The following is a 16,929-nucleotide window of genomic DNA, read 5'->3' on the forward strand; positions in this document are numbered from 1 at the left end:
TCATTTTTTCTTTCCTTTCATACGACTTTTTTTCCTCCAATATATTTTTTTTCCTTTTGTTCGACTTTGTTTCTCGTATAAATCTTAGAAAAAATAATATCTAAATTTCATTATACTTAAATAATTAATACAAAAAATATGTATTTATCCTATTAGTAATATTTTTAATTGCATAAAGTAAATACTACAATGTTAATTCATATATTTTACCTATCACTATAAGAAGTTAGAAAATCTAAATGGTTAAGATTAATTTTAGTGAATTTACAAATATTTAATTTTTTTTAATGATTTTTGTGGGAAAAATGTTCATACACCCTCTGAACTTTGAAGTAGGGGCCAAGACACCTCCCGAACTTTGAAGTAGGGGCCAAGACATTACGACCAAATCAATACTTCTGTTGGTCTCAGTTAAAACACTAACAGAAAGTTCACATGGTATCTCGCGTGAACTTAACAAAATACTAAATACAAAGTCTGAACTGGCTGAGAAACTTAGAAAACTTTGGCTCAGTTGAGAGGGAGGGAGGGAGTGGCCATATCTCTTTCAGAAATTTCATCAAATAGTTGTATGACACATTTAAAAGTAATGAATTTTTGCATACATGCTCACTAGAGCACTGGCCACAACAATGAGATAAATTGTAAACCCATGACATTCCAACAGAGACTCGCACATGGAGGATTTGAAAAAAAAAAAAAAAAAAACCAGCAGCAAGACAAGGGCAGTAACAAGGGTGGCTCTCAATTGCTCTGCGGGACCATAGGGCACTGTAGGGACATAAAGGCCGAGACCAAGACAAGGATAAGAACTTCGGCAACGGTAGTTCTGGTCTGATTGTCTCACTCACTCCCTCTCTCTCAACTAAGCCAAAGTTTTTTAGGTTTTTCAACTGGTTCAGCCTTTGTATTTGGTATTTTTTAAGTTCACGTGAGATACCATGTGAGCTTTCTGTTAGTGTTTTAACTGAGACCAATGAAAGTATTGATTTGGTAGTTATGTGAAGTTTAACGAGTAAATTGGCAAAAATGAAAGTTCAAGGAATATCTTGGCCACTACTTCAAAGTTTGGGGGGTGTATGAACATTTTTCCCGATTTTTGTTCAATGTAATGGTACCCACATTTGCAGCTTTCAATGTCTCACAATAGTCTCAAATGCATCATCACCATCAATTATTTTCTCAGCCTTTTTCCTTGCCCTATACACCTGCATCCTACCCACATCAACATGCCACTTATCCTTAATCTCTTGCTGCAATCCAGTGGTAGGGCAATGTATATCATATCTAAACTTCTCCATATACTTAGAAATTCAGCTTGATGTACATGCTGAATTTCTGTATGCCCTAGTACAAGTGTGTGTGGGATTAAATGACTTAATTTGAAAGGTCATTTCACCTGTTTCTTGAGAACCATAACCCTATAATTGCACCTTTCATCTTTACATTCTCACAATCTCCTTCGTTGTTGAGAAAGAGTTTGGACCGTGAAGTGGGCTTAATTATATATGCACAATATTGAACCGCACAATAGGCTATCTTGGGCTGCTTGTGGGCTCAGTCCTTTTAATTTTTATACATGGGAAGGGTCTTGCTTGAGATGCACTGTAGGCTGTACCATCCATACATGCCTCATTTATTTTTTATTTATTTTTTATGGACATACATGCCTCATTTAAACAAGCCCAACAGATATTATAGGCTTAAGATAAGATTTATAAACCAAATTTACTGCACTTTTTTTCATTCTCCGCCTTAAAAAAAAAAAAAAAAAAAATCGATTGTTATTTTGATTTGATGATAAAAGCTATTATTAGAAACAAACGTCATAAGTTGAAATTCTTTATAAAAAAGAAAAGATTATACAACTTTATAAATGTCTATCCCAAAAATTATGATGAAAATAACCAAATTGCACAAAATTACTCACAAAGCATAATTCAGGTGTCCAGTTTATTCATTTATATAGTAATAAGTAAAACTTTTTTTTTTTAAGAAAGTAATAAGTAAAACTTAAGAATTCTAATTTTAGGAGTAGTACATTGATTCTCGAATTAAATTTAAACACTTGATTATATTTATCAATAAAATACGATAATTCCCATAAAAAAATAAAACCAAATACAATTACCGTTATCTTTTTGAATAAAACTTACAGCTAAGTGTTTAAATTCAATTGGAGAATAACAGGGCATAGCTTGAATTACACGCTTCCATTAAATGCAATACACTAATTGGTTGCATTGAATGGAGGTGTGAAACAAAAAGGCCAAGGCTGATTGGATGCATTAGTAAAAGTTTGAAAATTGAAGCCAAGATATGACAATTTTCCATCTTTAACTTGAATTCAATCAAGCCTCAGGAATATCAAAGGCCCTAGGGGTTGTCTCAGTCAAATAAGAATCTTACAAAAAAAAAATCTAACACCAATTTCATTCAAAATGTCATTCTAAATATAAATTATGTCTCAATTATATTTACATATAAATTCATGTATTTAAATTAAAAAAAAAAATTAAATGAGTTTTTTTTTTTTTGGAGGAAGTAATTTAAATGAGTTAATTTGAAAAATTATTATACTTCTGTGTAATATTACAATTGTGTACTATCTCTATGTATTGCATCCTTGTATATGAAGGGTTATAAATATAAATTAAATTTAGTAAAATGTGAAGTTATAGACGTCACCCAAATAAGATTAATCAATCGTTTTTACACCCACCGGCAACGAAAATGTTGTAAAAAATAAAACAAGTGGTGACGGACTTTGCCAATTTTATAATATACACATTCTTTTCATAAATTAGCTAGTGGATCTCTTGTTCAATAATTTATTGAAGAAAACTTGGTTGAACACGTAAAAGTTTGGACTTTGACAATTAGTTTCTTTTTATCTTCTAATTAAAATTTTCTGTTATTATCTTTGGAAATTAACGGGAAGTTAAGAAAAAAGTTTCCTTGTTTTTATTTAGATGATGATTAGCAACAGAATGCGTAGTAATAATAGAGAAAAAGTGTAATGCAAATAAATAATAATAATAATATGACAAAACTTAAGTATAATATTTAGGTGCTTAAAATTCAGCCATTTGACTATAATTAACTAAAATACACTTTCATCTTATGAAAAAAAAAAAAAGACACATAACTGAAACAACACTTAAGTTTTGTTTATAATAATAACAGAGGCATGGGGAGCCATGCCCCTACAAACTTTCCAAGAATTAAATATATGAATGGTCCTTGAAACTTTTTGTATATTTTTGTATGTAGCCTTCAATTGGTTAAAATTTTATATTTGTTATTGTTTAGGTTCCTTTAATTTTGAAATTCTATATTGATGAAAAGCATCATTAGTTGGGAGGTTGAGTGTTATATTATTAAACACTAGCTTGTAACTCGTGCTTATCCATAGGAACATTAAACAACGGTGATAAAGATGAATAAAAATTAACAAAAATTAAACTATTGAAGTTGCAAAAGTAAATTATTCCAAATAAGAGAATCTAAACTAAATGGCAAATTTGCAGAGAAAGAGAGATATGAACCTTAGTAAGAATGATAAAAAGAATGAAACAAACAAACAAATTTTGAGACAATAATTGAACATAAATAACTATTTACTTAAAGAGAGAGGGAAGTGACCTAAGGTAGAGAATGATGGCATAGTGAATACTACATGCTTCTCTAAAACCTTCAAGTGATAATAAAGTTACTTGCTTTGATTTTTTGCTCTAAAACTTCATCAACAATTTCATGGTTTCCATTAAATAGAGGGAATTCAATGAGTTTAGCTTTTGTGACAATCTAAATTCTCTATTGCAGCATTTATATAATTTAAAAATTCTTTGGGTTTTACACTAATATATAGCTTATTTGGCACAAAAATTTAAAATTTTAAAATAGGACATGCAGTGTAAAATTAAGAATCCAATTGAAATATAGTTGGATTTTCTATAAGAGAGAGAGAGAGAGAGAGAGAGAGAGAGAGAGAGAGAGAGAGAGAGAGAGAGAGAGAGAGAGAGAGAGCATTAAGTTTATTTCTTCTAATACAAATTATTTTTCTTGAAAGATTTGTGCTAAATATAACAACGAGTTAAAAAATGAGCATTAAGTTTCTTTCTTCTAATACAAATTATTTTTTTGAGAGATTTGTGCTAAATATAACAACGGGGATTCAATCTAGCTTTTCTGTTTTTGACCCATTCTAAGAATACCAAACATTGATGATTGAACCCAATTGTTAAAGAAGCTATACTTCAATTTTGAAATCCTCTATTGATGAAAAGCATCATTAGTTGGGAGGTTGAGTGTTACATACAGTATATATTAAACATATGTTAAAAAATGAGCATTAAGTTTATTTCTTCTGATGCAAATTAATTTACTTTTTTGAGAGATTTGTGCTAAATATAACAACGGGGATTCAATCTTGCATTTGACTCGTTATAAAAATATCAAAAATTGAACCTAACAGTTAAAGAAGCTATATATATATATATATACATATATACACACAACTGCATTAGACAACGTAATAGCAAATTCCATATGCAGATTCAGAATTACTAGCTCTGCTTTGGTTTCTGAGGTCTGTATTAATATCTTTATATTTATTACTTTGTTTGTCTTTCCTGCACATTACTCAACAATTCAGGAATTTAATTTTGAATAATAGTTTTTTTTTTTTCAAGACTTTGATTATATTTCGCATCCTATAGCAGTTTTTACATCTTTTTTCACTTGTGATTTCATATACATTTTTTTTTTTTTTTGAGAAAGGATTTCATATACAATTGAATGAAGGAAAATTCCAATAGAGGAGAGTTGAGATGTCACTATTATAAAATGGGAATAATATTTGTTATTTGTCAATGGTCATATCCTTCACTAAAGTGCCATATTCACCAAGATGCTTCTATATCTAATCAGAAAACATATTATAACGATTAAGAAGTAGGCTTTGTCATGTCACATGTGTCTTGCTGGCACAACTAATTTATTCGAGATTATAACTAAGTTTATTTTAGATTGGACCCTTCTCTTGACTCTTTATGTGCTTAATTTTGCATCTTCTTAATAAATTTTTTTTTTAAAAAAAAGTATACAAGCTGGATTAAATTCTGGCAAAGCTGGGAGTCAAGATATAAACCTATTTTAATTTAAAAATATCTATCAACATGTTGTTTAAAAAAGAAACAAAGTCTATCACCCTATCGAAGAGCTAGCTAGAAAGGTATATTAGTATATTCCAAATTCTAATTTCTAATTGGGATCCAAGTTTCTCTATGATTATCATTTCAAAAAAAAAAAAAAAGTTTCTCTATGATTATTAATGACCACTTAATCAGTGATCATTAAATTTCCTCCTTAGGAAGAGATGAGGAATCCAACCATTGATTCATGGGATCAAGGGTTTTTTTTTTTTTTTTTTTTTTTTTTTTTTTTGTCGTTGTAAGGTCAGGGATGGGATAATAATTAATCCGCTATCAACTTTAAGCACAAAATAGTTGTCTGAGGGCACTCATTAATAATCCACTTTAGGAAAGTTTTAATACCACTTTTATGAGAAATAAAAAAAGCTGTCAACATATTAATTACTTTTTTTTTTTCATTTCCCATAAAAACTTTCTTTATATGGATTATTAACCAGTGCCTTAAGGGCACTCATTAGCATTTCCCAATGTTTATAAGTAGTAAACTTAACAAAGTAAGTAATAGATATGTGCAGATATAATAAAGATATGTACATAAAAAAATTGGGTTTGGCTTACTTTAATACTTTTTTAACTGGATGTCTCATTTTATTTTAAATATATAATGACAAATGGTAGTGAATTTTAATCTCCACATTTTATTTAGTTAGTGAGTGATGTGACAGTTTCTCATTAAAATAAAAGGAGATTTCAGTTAAAAAAGTATTAGAAGTAAGCCAAACTCAAAAAAATTCACAACTACTTATGTAAACAAGTTGTAATTAAGGTATAATAAAAGTTGTGTTAATGATGAAAAGTGATGTTATTCCAATTAATGAAGATTTATTCTTTTTTTAAAAGATTTTAAAAAGTAATATTATTTATCAAAAGAACACAAATAGAAACACAAAACCACAGCAGAGAAACAGCTTCACATACCAAAAAAAAAAAAAATTGAAGGAACAAACATCCCTAACTACTGATCATTCTATCACAAATTGAATTAAAAAATCCTTACAAAACCTCGCACGCCCTTTGATATCATCTTGATTAGTCACAACTTATCATTTTCATAAATTGTAAAAAAATTTAATGATAAAAGTCATGTCTCTAACATTGCTTGTGCTGATATATAACATTATTATTGAAGAAATTGAATCACTAAAACATACTCTCTCATCAGAAATTTTATAAGGTTGCCATACATTTAGAGCATAAAGATATTTCTCACTGATTTAAATTTTATTACCATGACAATTTCAAAGAACGGAACCTTGGAAAATTATCAAAATAAAGAGAAAGAGAGCAAAAAAATTATATATATTAGCCTATTAGGAAATGTGCACATGCATAGAGCTATGGAGCATGCACAATCCTCTATAGTAACAAAATTAACCCAAGTTGATTTTATATATGAACACCTATCCAAATTCCAATGATGTGTGGTGGATTAATTTGTCAACCGTTGAAATTGTATGCGATCCAGCAATTGTGCTCTCGCATGCAATTGGCCTAGTCGCCATGTGTTTTTAATTTGCTACCAACTACTAGAAACACACGAGTTTACTCGTTTGTCATATTATATATCAGTTTTACTTGTTGTTTGGAATAGAAAAATTGAAATCCACATATATCATTATCATTTTTGAACTTTGTAATTATATTTTTATAGCCAGATTGGATTTGGTCACATGAATACATCATTCTTTATCATTTTTTCAAGTAAAGGAAAATATTGTAGGAAAATTAAGGCTATATAGAATGCATCTTCTTGGGGGAGACTTTTCGTTTCCCATATATTCATGTATCGAAACCAATTCATCTTAAATCACAAGTCAACAATTAGACCCTCTCTCTCTCTCTCTCGCAGTAGCATACACAAACCTCACCACAACCAAAACTAAACCAACTCTAAGATGCTTCCCAGTTGGGAAAACTCATTTCTGAAGAAACCCAAGAACATAGACCTCAAAGTAGTTAAAAAGAACTCCATCTCCTCACATAACTCTTACACATGGCCCCTCCTAATCATGATACTTTTGCTTCAGATTTACTATTGCATCAATTATTTCTTCATCTCAAATTTGCCTTTATCCCTCATTTCCATCTACCCTCAACAATTCCCATCTCCAAAAACCTCAACCCACAGCGTGTCCAATCACAACAACAACAACAACAACAACAATAGCAGCAATTTATGTCTATCGGGTAAGGTTTATGTGTATGACCTACCACCCATGTTTAACAAAGAATTGTTAGACAACTGTTCTAGTTTGGACCCGTGGAGCCCACGCTACTGCGACGCCGTATTGAACGGCGGGTTTGGGCGGAAAGCCGCCACCCAGGTGGCTGAGGTGGTCCCAGAAAGCCTAGCTCCGGCTTGGTACTGGACTGACCAGTTCATGTTGGAAGTTATTTTTCATAATAGGGTTTTGAAGCATGCATGTAGGACTTTGGAGCCAGAATCTGCTACAGCGTTCTACATACCCTTTTATGCTGGACTCGCGGTTGGAAGGTATCTTTTTACGAACTATGATAACAAAGCGCGTGATAGTGATTGTGAAATGCTGTTAAGGTGGGTCCAAGAGCAGCCATATTGGAAAAGATCAAACGGCTCAGATCACTTCATCACTCTGGGTCGAATGGTTTGGGATTTTCGACGGTGGGGAGAGAATGATTGGGGTTCCAGCTTTGTTTATATGGAAGGAATGAGAAACATCCAACGTCTCGTGATTGAAAGGAACCCATGGGACCCAAAAGATACCGGTGTGCCTTACCCCACTGGATTCCACCCCAGATCAGATGCTGACGTGTTAGAGTGGCAAGATTACGTAAGTACACACAAACGTACGAGCCTGTTCTGTTTTGCCGGTGGAACACGTGGCGCATTTAAGAACGATTTTAGGGGTTACTTACTGAGTTATTGTAAAAACGAGTCCGACTCGTGCCGTGTCGTGGATTGCAGTGGGACACGGTGTTACAATGGTGCCTCAGCGATTTTGGACACGTTTTTGGGTTCAGACTTTTGCTTACAACCTAGAGGAGATACATACACAAGGCGGTCTGTGTTTGATTGCATTGTGGCGGGTTCAATCCCGGTTTTTTTCTGGGAGAGGACTGCTTATGATCAATACGAGTGGTTCTTGCCTAGTGAACCCACGAGTTACTCGGTTTTTATTGACAACAAGGCAGTTAAGAATGGTAGTGTGTCTATTAGAAATGTACTTGAAAAGTATAGCAGGGAAGAGGTAAGTAAAATGAGGGAGAGAGTGATTAATATCATACCTCAAATTTTATATGCAACACCTCAAGAAGGTTTGGAGACCATAAGAGATGCTTTTGATGTTGCTATTGAAGAGGTATTGACAAGGATAAAGAAGCAATGATAGGGGCCGGGGTAAGTCTCAAAATGTATTATTCATTATCTTTTTTGGTTTTGTTTGGTTCTAACATGAGTTTCGTAGTCACTTCGATAATCTCTATATATAATAATTGGTGAAATAAAGAGAAATTCAAATTAAAATTTCAAATTAGAGTTCCAATTTTGTGACATGTATCCTAATTTATTTATTCATAAAGAGTTTTATTTCTTAATTTTAGAATCAAATGTGCGACCACATCATAAATATTCATTCAAGTGAATTATAAGTACAAAAATAAAAAAGTTTAGAATAAATGAATCGTAGAAAAAAAAAATTGTTTCACAATAATTAAAAAAAAAAATTGGACAATTTATATTTTATACCTAACAATATTCTTACATAATTTTTTAAAGAGTTAACAAGATATAAAAATGACTATCAATATTATTTAAATTATATATATATATATATAGGAATTATATTATGCATCTTATTGTATATTTTTAAGTGTATCAATGCATATATATGAGGTCACAAGCTAGTTATATATAATACAGAAAAGCTACTAGGTGATTAATGATATTGAGTTCTTGCCTTGTTAGCCTATAAAATTAATTATTATTATATAAAATATGTGTGATTGATTTTTTTTTTTTTTTGGGTGTGTGTAGTTCTTCTTCCTACACACACAAGTAATTACAAGGAATAATTGCTTTGAAATGGTCCCAATATACCAATTAAGAGATTTAACTTTTAAACCCAATATCTCATAGATCTCACAAGACCTTAGAAACACTGGATAAATCCTTTTGGGTTTGATTGAATCTTATTTAGTATACAAAAGACATGAAGATTGAATCTCATTTAATTTATAACAGAAATGGATAACTTCCAATTAGTTTCTAAAAGAGCCAAAAATATATATTTTTTATTTCTGGAGGCCCCTCAATTGAAAAAGGTCCCAAATTTTGGGAATAAATTTTTTTTTGCATAAACATGAAAAGTATAGGTGAATTGTACTCTCTAGTCTCTCCACTACTCTAAGGAAGACCCACAAAATTATGAGTCAATATATTATATATATATATATATATATTAGCATATAAATTGATAATTTCCATACCCCACATTTGTTTATAAACCAACTTCTATTGCAATAATTAGTACTTAATTCTATTGCAATTGCATACTCTTGGTGTAATGGTCATTCTACAAGTATAAGTGCTTGTGGGGTGTAGGCGGTAAGGGCCGGGGTTCAAGTCTCGAGTAGGGAGCTTCACAAATATATGCATTTAGATTAGACTAGAATAGAAATTCAATCTTGTATAAAAAAAAAAAAAAAATGTATACATTTAGATTAGACTAGAGTAGAAATTCAATCTTGTATAAAAAATAAAAAATAAAAAAATGGTAAAAAATTTTGCTGTCAAATAAGAGGCTCGAAATTTACAATGGTTGAGCCGTACATGCTCTATTCATGCAGCCTTGGGATGGAATATTGAATGTTCTACAAGTTCTCAACTATTACGGAAGTGATTTTTTTTTTTTTTTGCTTTTTATAATTTGATAATTGGAGTACAAAAATTTATATCCTAAATGTCTGGCTTAGATATCAGTTGACTTATAAGATTTTTAACATATTTTTTTTGTTATTCTTTCTATGATGGAGATAGCCGCACATAATAACAAATCAAGCCATATTATTATAATTTTGAGATAAGAACAGGTTTCATTCTATTGTTGTAAGATGATAATTCAAAACTTTTGTATGGTCTCTGTTTCTTGTATGGATAAGGCTTGTGGTTTACAATATTGACAGCCACTCTCTTTATTTATAAAATCTTGCTTTGATTTTTGAAGAAATTGTCTTCATGCTATTCCATTGTTCTTGTTGATCGCCATTCACCACCTGTTATTGTCAAGCTACATGAAAGAAATGTGAACGGTTTTAGTAAAGTCGGGACTAGATAAATGTGGGGACTCGAATCTCTGTAAAAGAGGTAGCGACAAATCAGTAGCTAATGAAGCAAGAGCAATGCTACAGACACTATTTTACAACATTTTTACAAACTAATAATATGGTTTTAGTAATTTTCAAATAATTATTGGTAAACATAAATGTGATGTTAGTAGTAGACCCATATTAGAACTAATAAGAATTTGCCACATCAATAGTTTGTAAAAATGTTGTAAAATAGTTTGTGACTGTAGCATTACTCATGAAGCTATATGTAGAATCTTCAACAGGAAAGCACCCTAAAGTATTTCTAGTTTTATCTAATTCTAAATGCAATTAATTTTGGAACTGCCTAGCTCAATTTATATTTGGGAATACTTAGGCTGTGTTTGGTTGGGAGGATTATAGGGAGGATGGAAAACTTTGGATGGAAAATGGGATGGAAAACAGTGTTTTCCATTGTTTGGGAAGCAAAGGAAAACTGGGACGGATGGAAAATGGGATGGATTATTTTTCACCCGGACCCACAATTATTTTCCTCCCAAATCGGGAGGAAAACTGTGGAGAGAAAACGTTCTCACTGTGCAATTACTGGACTGCCCTCTCCCAACGTCTACAAATTCATCAACAGCACACCCATATCAAACTCAGAAAATCAACAGCACACCCATATTCATCAAACCCATATAAAAATTCATCAAACCCATATACAAATTCATATAAATAATCAATCCGAAATTGAAAAAGAAGAAGAAAGAAAGAAGAAGATGCTGAAGAAAATGCCAAAATCACCATTTTCTCCACCCAAAATTTTTGCTATCTCCGCCCAAAATCACTGCCCTTAATCAAACCCAACCCAAAATCATCATCTATAATAAAAGCATAGAACTCAAATTGTAAAAGAAGAAGAGGAAAGAAAAAGATTCTCAAAAAAAAAAAAAAAAAAAAAAAAAAAAAAAAACAAAGAAAGAAGGAGAAGAAAGAGAGGCCGAGAATTGATAGAGATAAGAGAGTGTTATGAATCAGAAAAAAGGAGGAGGGGTTAGGTGGCGGTAGGTGGTAAATAAAAAAAGAGAAAATAAATATTATTTTAATAAAGAAAGTGTGTATAATAGACAAATTGATGTGGGTGTTTTGTAAAAATTATGATGTAAAATAGAAAAAGTAAGTTTTACATTATAATAATAAAAATAATAACATAAATATATATATATATATATAATGTGGTAAATTTTATATTATATAATAAGTACAAATAAATTTATTTCTTACCTATTATGTAATAAGGGTATAATAGTCAATTTATATAAATTATATTTTTCATCCTTCTCTTTTTCTCTCCAACCAAACAAAAGAGTTTTCCACTCTTCCATTTTTCCACCCCTCCAACCAAACACACAAGAGGGAAAATTAAATATTTTCTATCCTCCCACTTTTCCATCCTTCCACAATTTTCCATCTTTCCACTTTTCCACTCCTCCAACCAAACGGACCCTTAATGTACAAGAAAGTGAGATGAGTGAATGGAATATTTTTTTATAACTGATGATGCCGAAAATTATCACCAATAGGTCACACCGCACTCGCGACTCAAAGCGAACCTGCACAACAAGAGCAATCGAAAGAAAACCTTGAGAGAGCACCGGTGTGGTGCCGGCCAAACACTCTCCGAAGGTCAAATTAGAATTCTTCTCACCACTCTAGAGCGCTAGAGAGGGTCAATGAAAACGTACCTTGATTTGCGAAGGTGTTAGTCCTTTTATAGTGGTAGAGAGTTGGCTTTTCTTCTTGATCTCCAAATCTTTTCCATGTGGGATTCTAATACAAATTCTCCTGAGCGTGGTGAGCAAGGATTTCCATTTTCGGATCTTAGGGCTTTTCTAGGCGATAGAGATTTCGGATCATGGGCCCTTACTATGTCTGTCAGCGATGGGCCTTCACAGCGCATGGGATCATCTTTACACAGGCCCAACAGTTCCAGTCCGTCAGGCCCATTAAGGTAGACCCATCAGGCTCTATATTTTATCATCTTCAGTTGCCCCCTTCACCCCAATGGTCCGTCAGCTTTTAGGACAAAGGATCAATGGGGTGACGATCCTAACGTAAGGGTATGACGGGTATTTTTTATGACGGAACGAAACCTATGAGACAAAAAGAAGGTTTTAAGTTTATAGTCACAACTGGTTGACGGATTAATGCAAGAAAGGATGACGGTTCCAGATGGATCAACCTGTCAGAAGAAGATTTGTAAAGTTGACGGTTCCATGAAAGGTACAATCTGTTGATGCGTGCTGACAGGTTGTCAACATTTATTGAGCATGCCACGTGTCAATCTCTGAATGGCCATTGTATAGGATCGAAGCGTCGCTTCGTCTTCCGTGCATCTCCTATATATATAAGGCGCCTCACTCTCCCATTTTTACTATTTTCAACCAGAAATCGTTTGTCAGAGCGAAGCCGTCAATCTTGTCAGAGCACTCCGTCGAGGGCGAGTATCTACCGATTACACCAACCGTCACCTATCCTCTGCTAAGTGTGGTAAGTACTTACTTTAATACCATAGTCAAGTTACATTTCCATCCTTGCATTGTTGTTAGGCTTACTATACCCGTCAATACTTTCAAACCCGTCAGTTTTAGGTTTCATCGTCGATTGTAGGAAATGTCTAGTGCGTCAAGTAACCAGTCGGTGGTTCGTGACGGGACGGAATACGAGGATGTATACCCGTCCGGTCATAAAGACCAAGAGAGTCCCGGCGAAGATAGGAGTCCGTCTGCCTCCTCTTCATCCTCAACAAATGAGGATATGGAGATAGTTGAAATAGAAGGTTCTGATGACGACGGAAATCAAGCACTGGAGTCTGTTGTATGTGCTGATGGACTAAGGCAGTTCATCATGTTACCAGAGTGGATAGTGCATAGGTTCACATCCGTCATCAGGGAGAGACATTTCAGTACTTTTAGAACCAACTTCCAAATCCCGGACTACATTTCCATCCGTCTACCCTATGTGTCAGAGAAGTGTTATTATGACGGGGTAGAGGGTGTCGGAGTATACGAGCAGGCGTTGAAGGCAGGACTTCGGTTCCCCTTCTCTACACTTCATAGGGAACTTTTGCACTATTTGGGGTTGTCCGTCACCCAGATATCTCCTAACGCCTGGAGGGTCTTCATAGCCATGGAGATTCTTTATGGTGCAATGTCGAATGGAGAAAGGAGACTGACGGTTCGTGAATTTCTTCACTGTTACCGTCCAGACGAGATTTCTGGATCAAGGGGGATGTATAGTTTTGCTAGTCGAAGCCCCTTGTTGAAGGTGATCTTTGAGACCCCAGACTCAAATAGAGACTGGAAGAGTCGTTACTTCTTCCTGGAGGGTGACAGATGGATGAACCGTCCAGGGGAGACGGAGTACATGCCTGTTGACACAACCTGGGCAGTAATAAATCAATCGTGTATGCACCCGTCTTAATTTTGTAATGCTTTTCATATCCGTCCATTTTTATGTATATATCTTGATCGTCTTTCTCTGCAGGTAGACGGCGCCCGCAAGTTAGCCTTGAGGAATTTAGTTTCCTTGAAAAGATTTGCAGAAAAACTAAGCCGGAGGAAAGGACCTGGGCTAAGTTGGTGAATCCGAAGACCATACATTGGTACTGTGACGGTCTTGAGCCCACCCAAGAGGCTATTAGATACGACGAGCGAGTTCATAGACGTAAGCCCGTCGACTTTACTTTGCCATTCATTTAACTTTACTTAGTTTAATTTCATCCGTCATTATTTGCAGAGATGGAAGACGCAAAAAGGAGAGCTTTAATTAAATCTCAAGCCGTCAAGAAGAAGGAATCCGGCGAGGTGGTACCTAAGGGGTCGGCTTCAGCCCCGAAGAGGAAACCGACATCAAAATCTGACCGTCCGTTTAAGCAACCCAAGATCTCTCTTGAACCTGTGGTTGGCTTGATGGCCGAGGGTGCCAAGACCGTCACCCCAGCTAAGCATGGGACGGGAAAAGGTTTCATGACGGCCCCAGACTCTAAACAAGAGAGACCTCCTCCCCTCCTCCGTGACGACTCCAAGTATGCGTTGGAGAAGCTGTCGTCCATTATTACGGCGGAAGATTATGAGGATTTGGGAAACCACTCGACGGAGGCTACGGGAGAGACGGGCCTCTTTGCTGTTGCTCAGGTGAGTTGTGTCCGTCAAATATGTTTGTTTCTCTTTTTCGTTGTTTAGTACATTACGTGACGGGCTCTTTTTTTGTTTGTAGTCCTTGGTCATGATGAAGGGATTACTGGACCGGTGTCTCAATCGTGAGACTACTTTGGACCGGGTGCGAGCAAAGGCGGAACAGACGGAGGAAGAGCTTGGTCAACTCCATAAATGGAGGTCCAATATGGAGAAGAAGCTGGAGCTTTCTGAGAAGGCAAGGAAAGAGCTGGAGCAGAAGTCGGACAAGGCGTTGACGGTTATAGAGAAGAAGGAGAAGGAGATTAAAGAACTGAAGGAGGAGATCCGTCATGCTAAAGAGGTAGCAGTCAAGGAGTACCGCGACTCAGACTCCTTGTTGAGCGAGCTGGCAGACTTTTTCCTGCAAGGCTTTGACGACTCGCTCCGTCAGGTCAAGAAGGCCTACCCCGAACTGGATGTGTCAATGATCAAAGTTGACGACCAAGGCCAGACTTCTGCTCTTCCCGTCGCTTCCGAAAATACGGAGGACCTCTTTGGAGACGGTACAGCTCAGGACGACGGAGAGTCAACCTTGCCGAAGGATGTTCCGGATGCCGACCCTAAGAAAGTTGATTGAAATTCTGCAATTCTTATATTTTGAGGACAGTTTGTTCCTGTTTGGAGTGGTAGGCTAAAATGTGTAATTTAAACATTTATTTTTGTTTTATGTTAGCCTTCATATCGAACAATGTTTTTTCCTTTGATTACGTTTATGCATATTTTCGTTGTTGATTGAGCATTTGCATCCGTGAGGATTTTCCTTTTCCGTCTACTTTTAAAGAAGTTTATTATGAGGATCCGTCCACTTTGTGGTAGTGGTCTTACTTCTAATTGGATCCGTCTATTAGATGGACTTATGGATATACTATCTGTCTGCTTTGTGGTGTTTTTCCTTTAGCATGACCGTTTATTTCATGGTTGGCTTTTCTAACCGTTTCGATGATCCGTCCGCTTTGTGGACAGCCCTTTCATTGTCGTGGTTATCCGTCCACTTTGTGGAATTGTTTATCACTTTTAAATGTACCGTCCTTTTAATGGACTTGTAAAAAAATTTAACGTAGTCGGTGGTCCGTCCACTTCGCGGACACGTTCTTTTATTGTTATGGCGATCCGTCCATCTTGTGGACTATGTGGTTATCCTTCTGGGACGATCCGTCGGACTTCATTTTGTATCTGTCCATCTTGTGGATTTCAAGTAATCATCCCTGTAGGATGATATCATCCCTGTAGGATGGTCCGTCCATTTTGTGGACTTTATTTTGTGTCCGTCCATCTTGTGGACTTTAAGTGATTGTCCCTGTAGGATGATCCGTCCATCTTGTGGACTTCATTTTGTATCCGTCCATCTTGTGGACTTCATTCAGTTTCCATTAATTTTGTGGACAATTGTAATGACATCCAAGTAGAAGATCAAAATTGTATCTGATTATAGAAATGCGTAAAGGAAAAGTGCCTGCCCCCTTTGGGCTTAAAAAAGGCACGACAAGATTGTAGCAAAAACAGTTAAAAGAAAAACTTATAAAAAGCTTAAAAAACAAACTGGTTGCCGTTCGTCTTGCTACTATTACTGGTAGTATTTTCTCAAATGCTTGGCATTCCATGGATGCGGTAGCTTCTCTCCATCTGTTGTCTCCAGGTGGTATGTTCATTTCCTTTTCCATGACGTGACTCTATAAGGTCCTTCCCAGTTGGGGCCGAGTTTTCCCTGTGTAGGGTCTCTAGTTGCACCCATGACCCTCCTGAGTACGAGGTCTCCTACTTGGAAGTTTCTGTGTCGAACTCGGGAGTTGTAATGTCTGGCCATGCGATCCTGGTATCTAGCGATCCTTTGCTCCGCCGCTGACCTAACCTCATCTATCAGGTCCAGCTGTAGCCTCATATATTCGTCATTCCTGCTCTCGTCATGGTTGTGAACCCTGTAACTTGTGAGCCTAACTTCTGCTGGGATGACCGCCTCGCTCCTGTATGTCAGTCGGAATGGCGTCTCTCCTGTTGGAGTCCTCGCCATTGTCTTGTATGCCCACAGTATGCTCGGCAATTCTTCGGGCCATATGCTCTTTGCCCCCTCGAGCCGAGTCTTGATAATCTTTAACAGGGATCGGTTCGTGACTTCAACCTGGCCATTAGCCTGAGGATAGGCGGGTGATGAGTAGTGGTTTTTTATTCCTAGCTGTGTGCAGAAATCCCGG

The 16,929-nt window shown here is 35.3% G+C and overlaps 1 protein-coding gene across 1 annotated transcript in view; it reads left to right on the forward strand.

Annotated features, from left to right (window-relative positions):
• The first annotated feature begins 6,969 nt into the window (after positions 1–6,969).
• The window catches only part of LOC126708003 (xyloglucan galactosyltransferase XLT2-like), a 30,386-nt gene continuing 20,426 nt past the window's right edge, over positions 6,970–16,929 (forward strand). Inside the window, exon 1 of the mRNA XM_050407796.1 lies at positions 6,970–8,443. Coding sequence (XP_050263753.1) covers positions 7,112–8,443 — 1,332 coding nt within the window. The 5' untranslated portion in view covers positions 6,970–7,111. The remainder of the gene's footprint in view (positions 8,444–16,929) is intronic.

This window comes from Quercus robur, chromosome 12 (genome assembly GCF_932294415.1).
Source record: "Quercus robur chromosome 12, dhQueRobu3.1, whole genome shotgun sequence".
Taxonomy (NCBI): Eukaryota; Viridiplantae; Streptophyta; class Magnoliopsida; order Fagales; family Fagaceae; genus Quercus; species Quercus robur.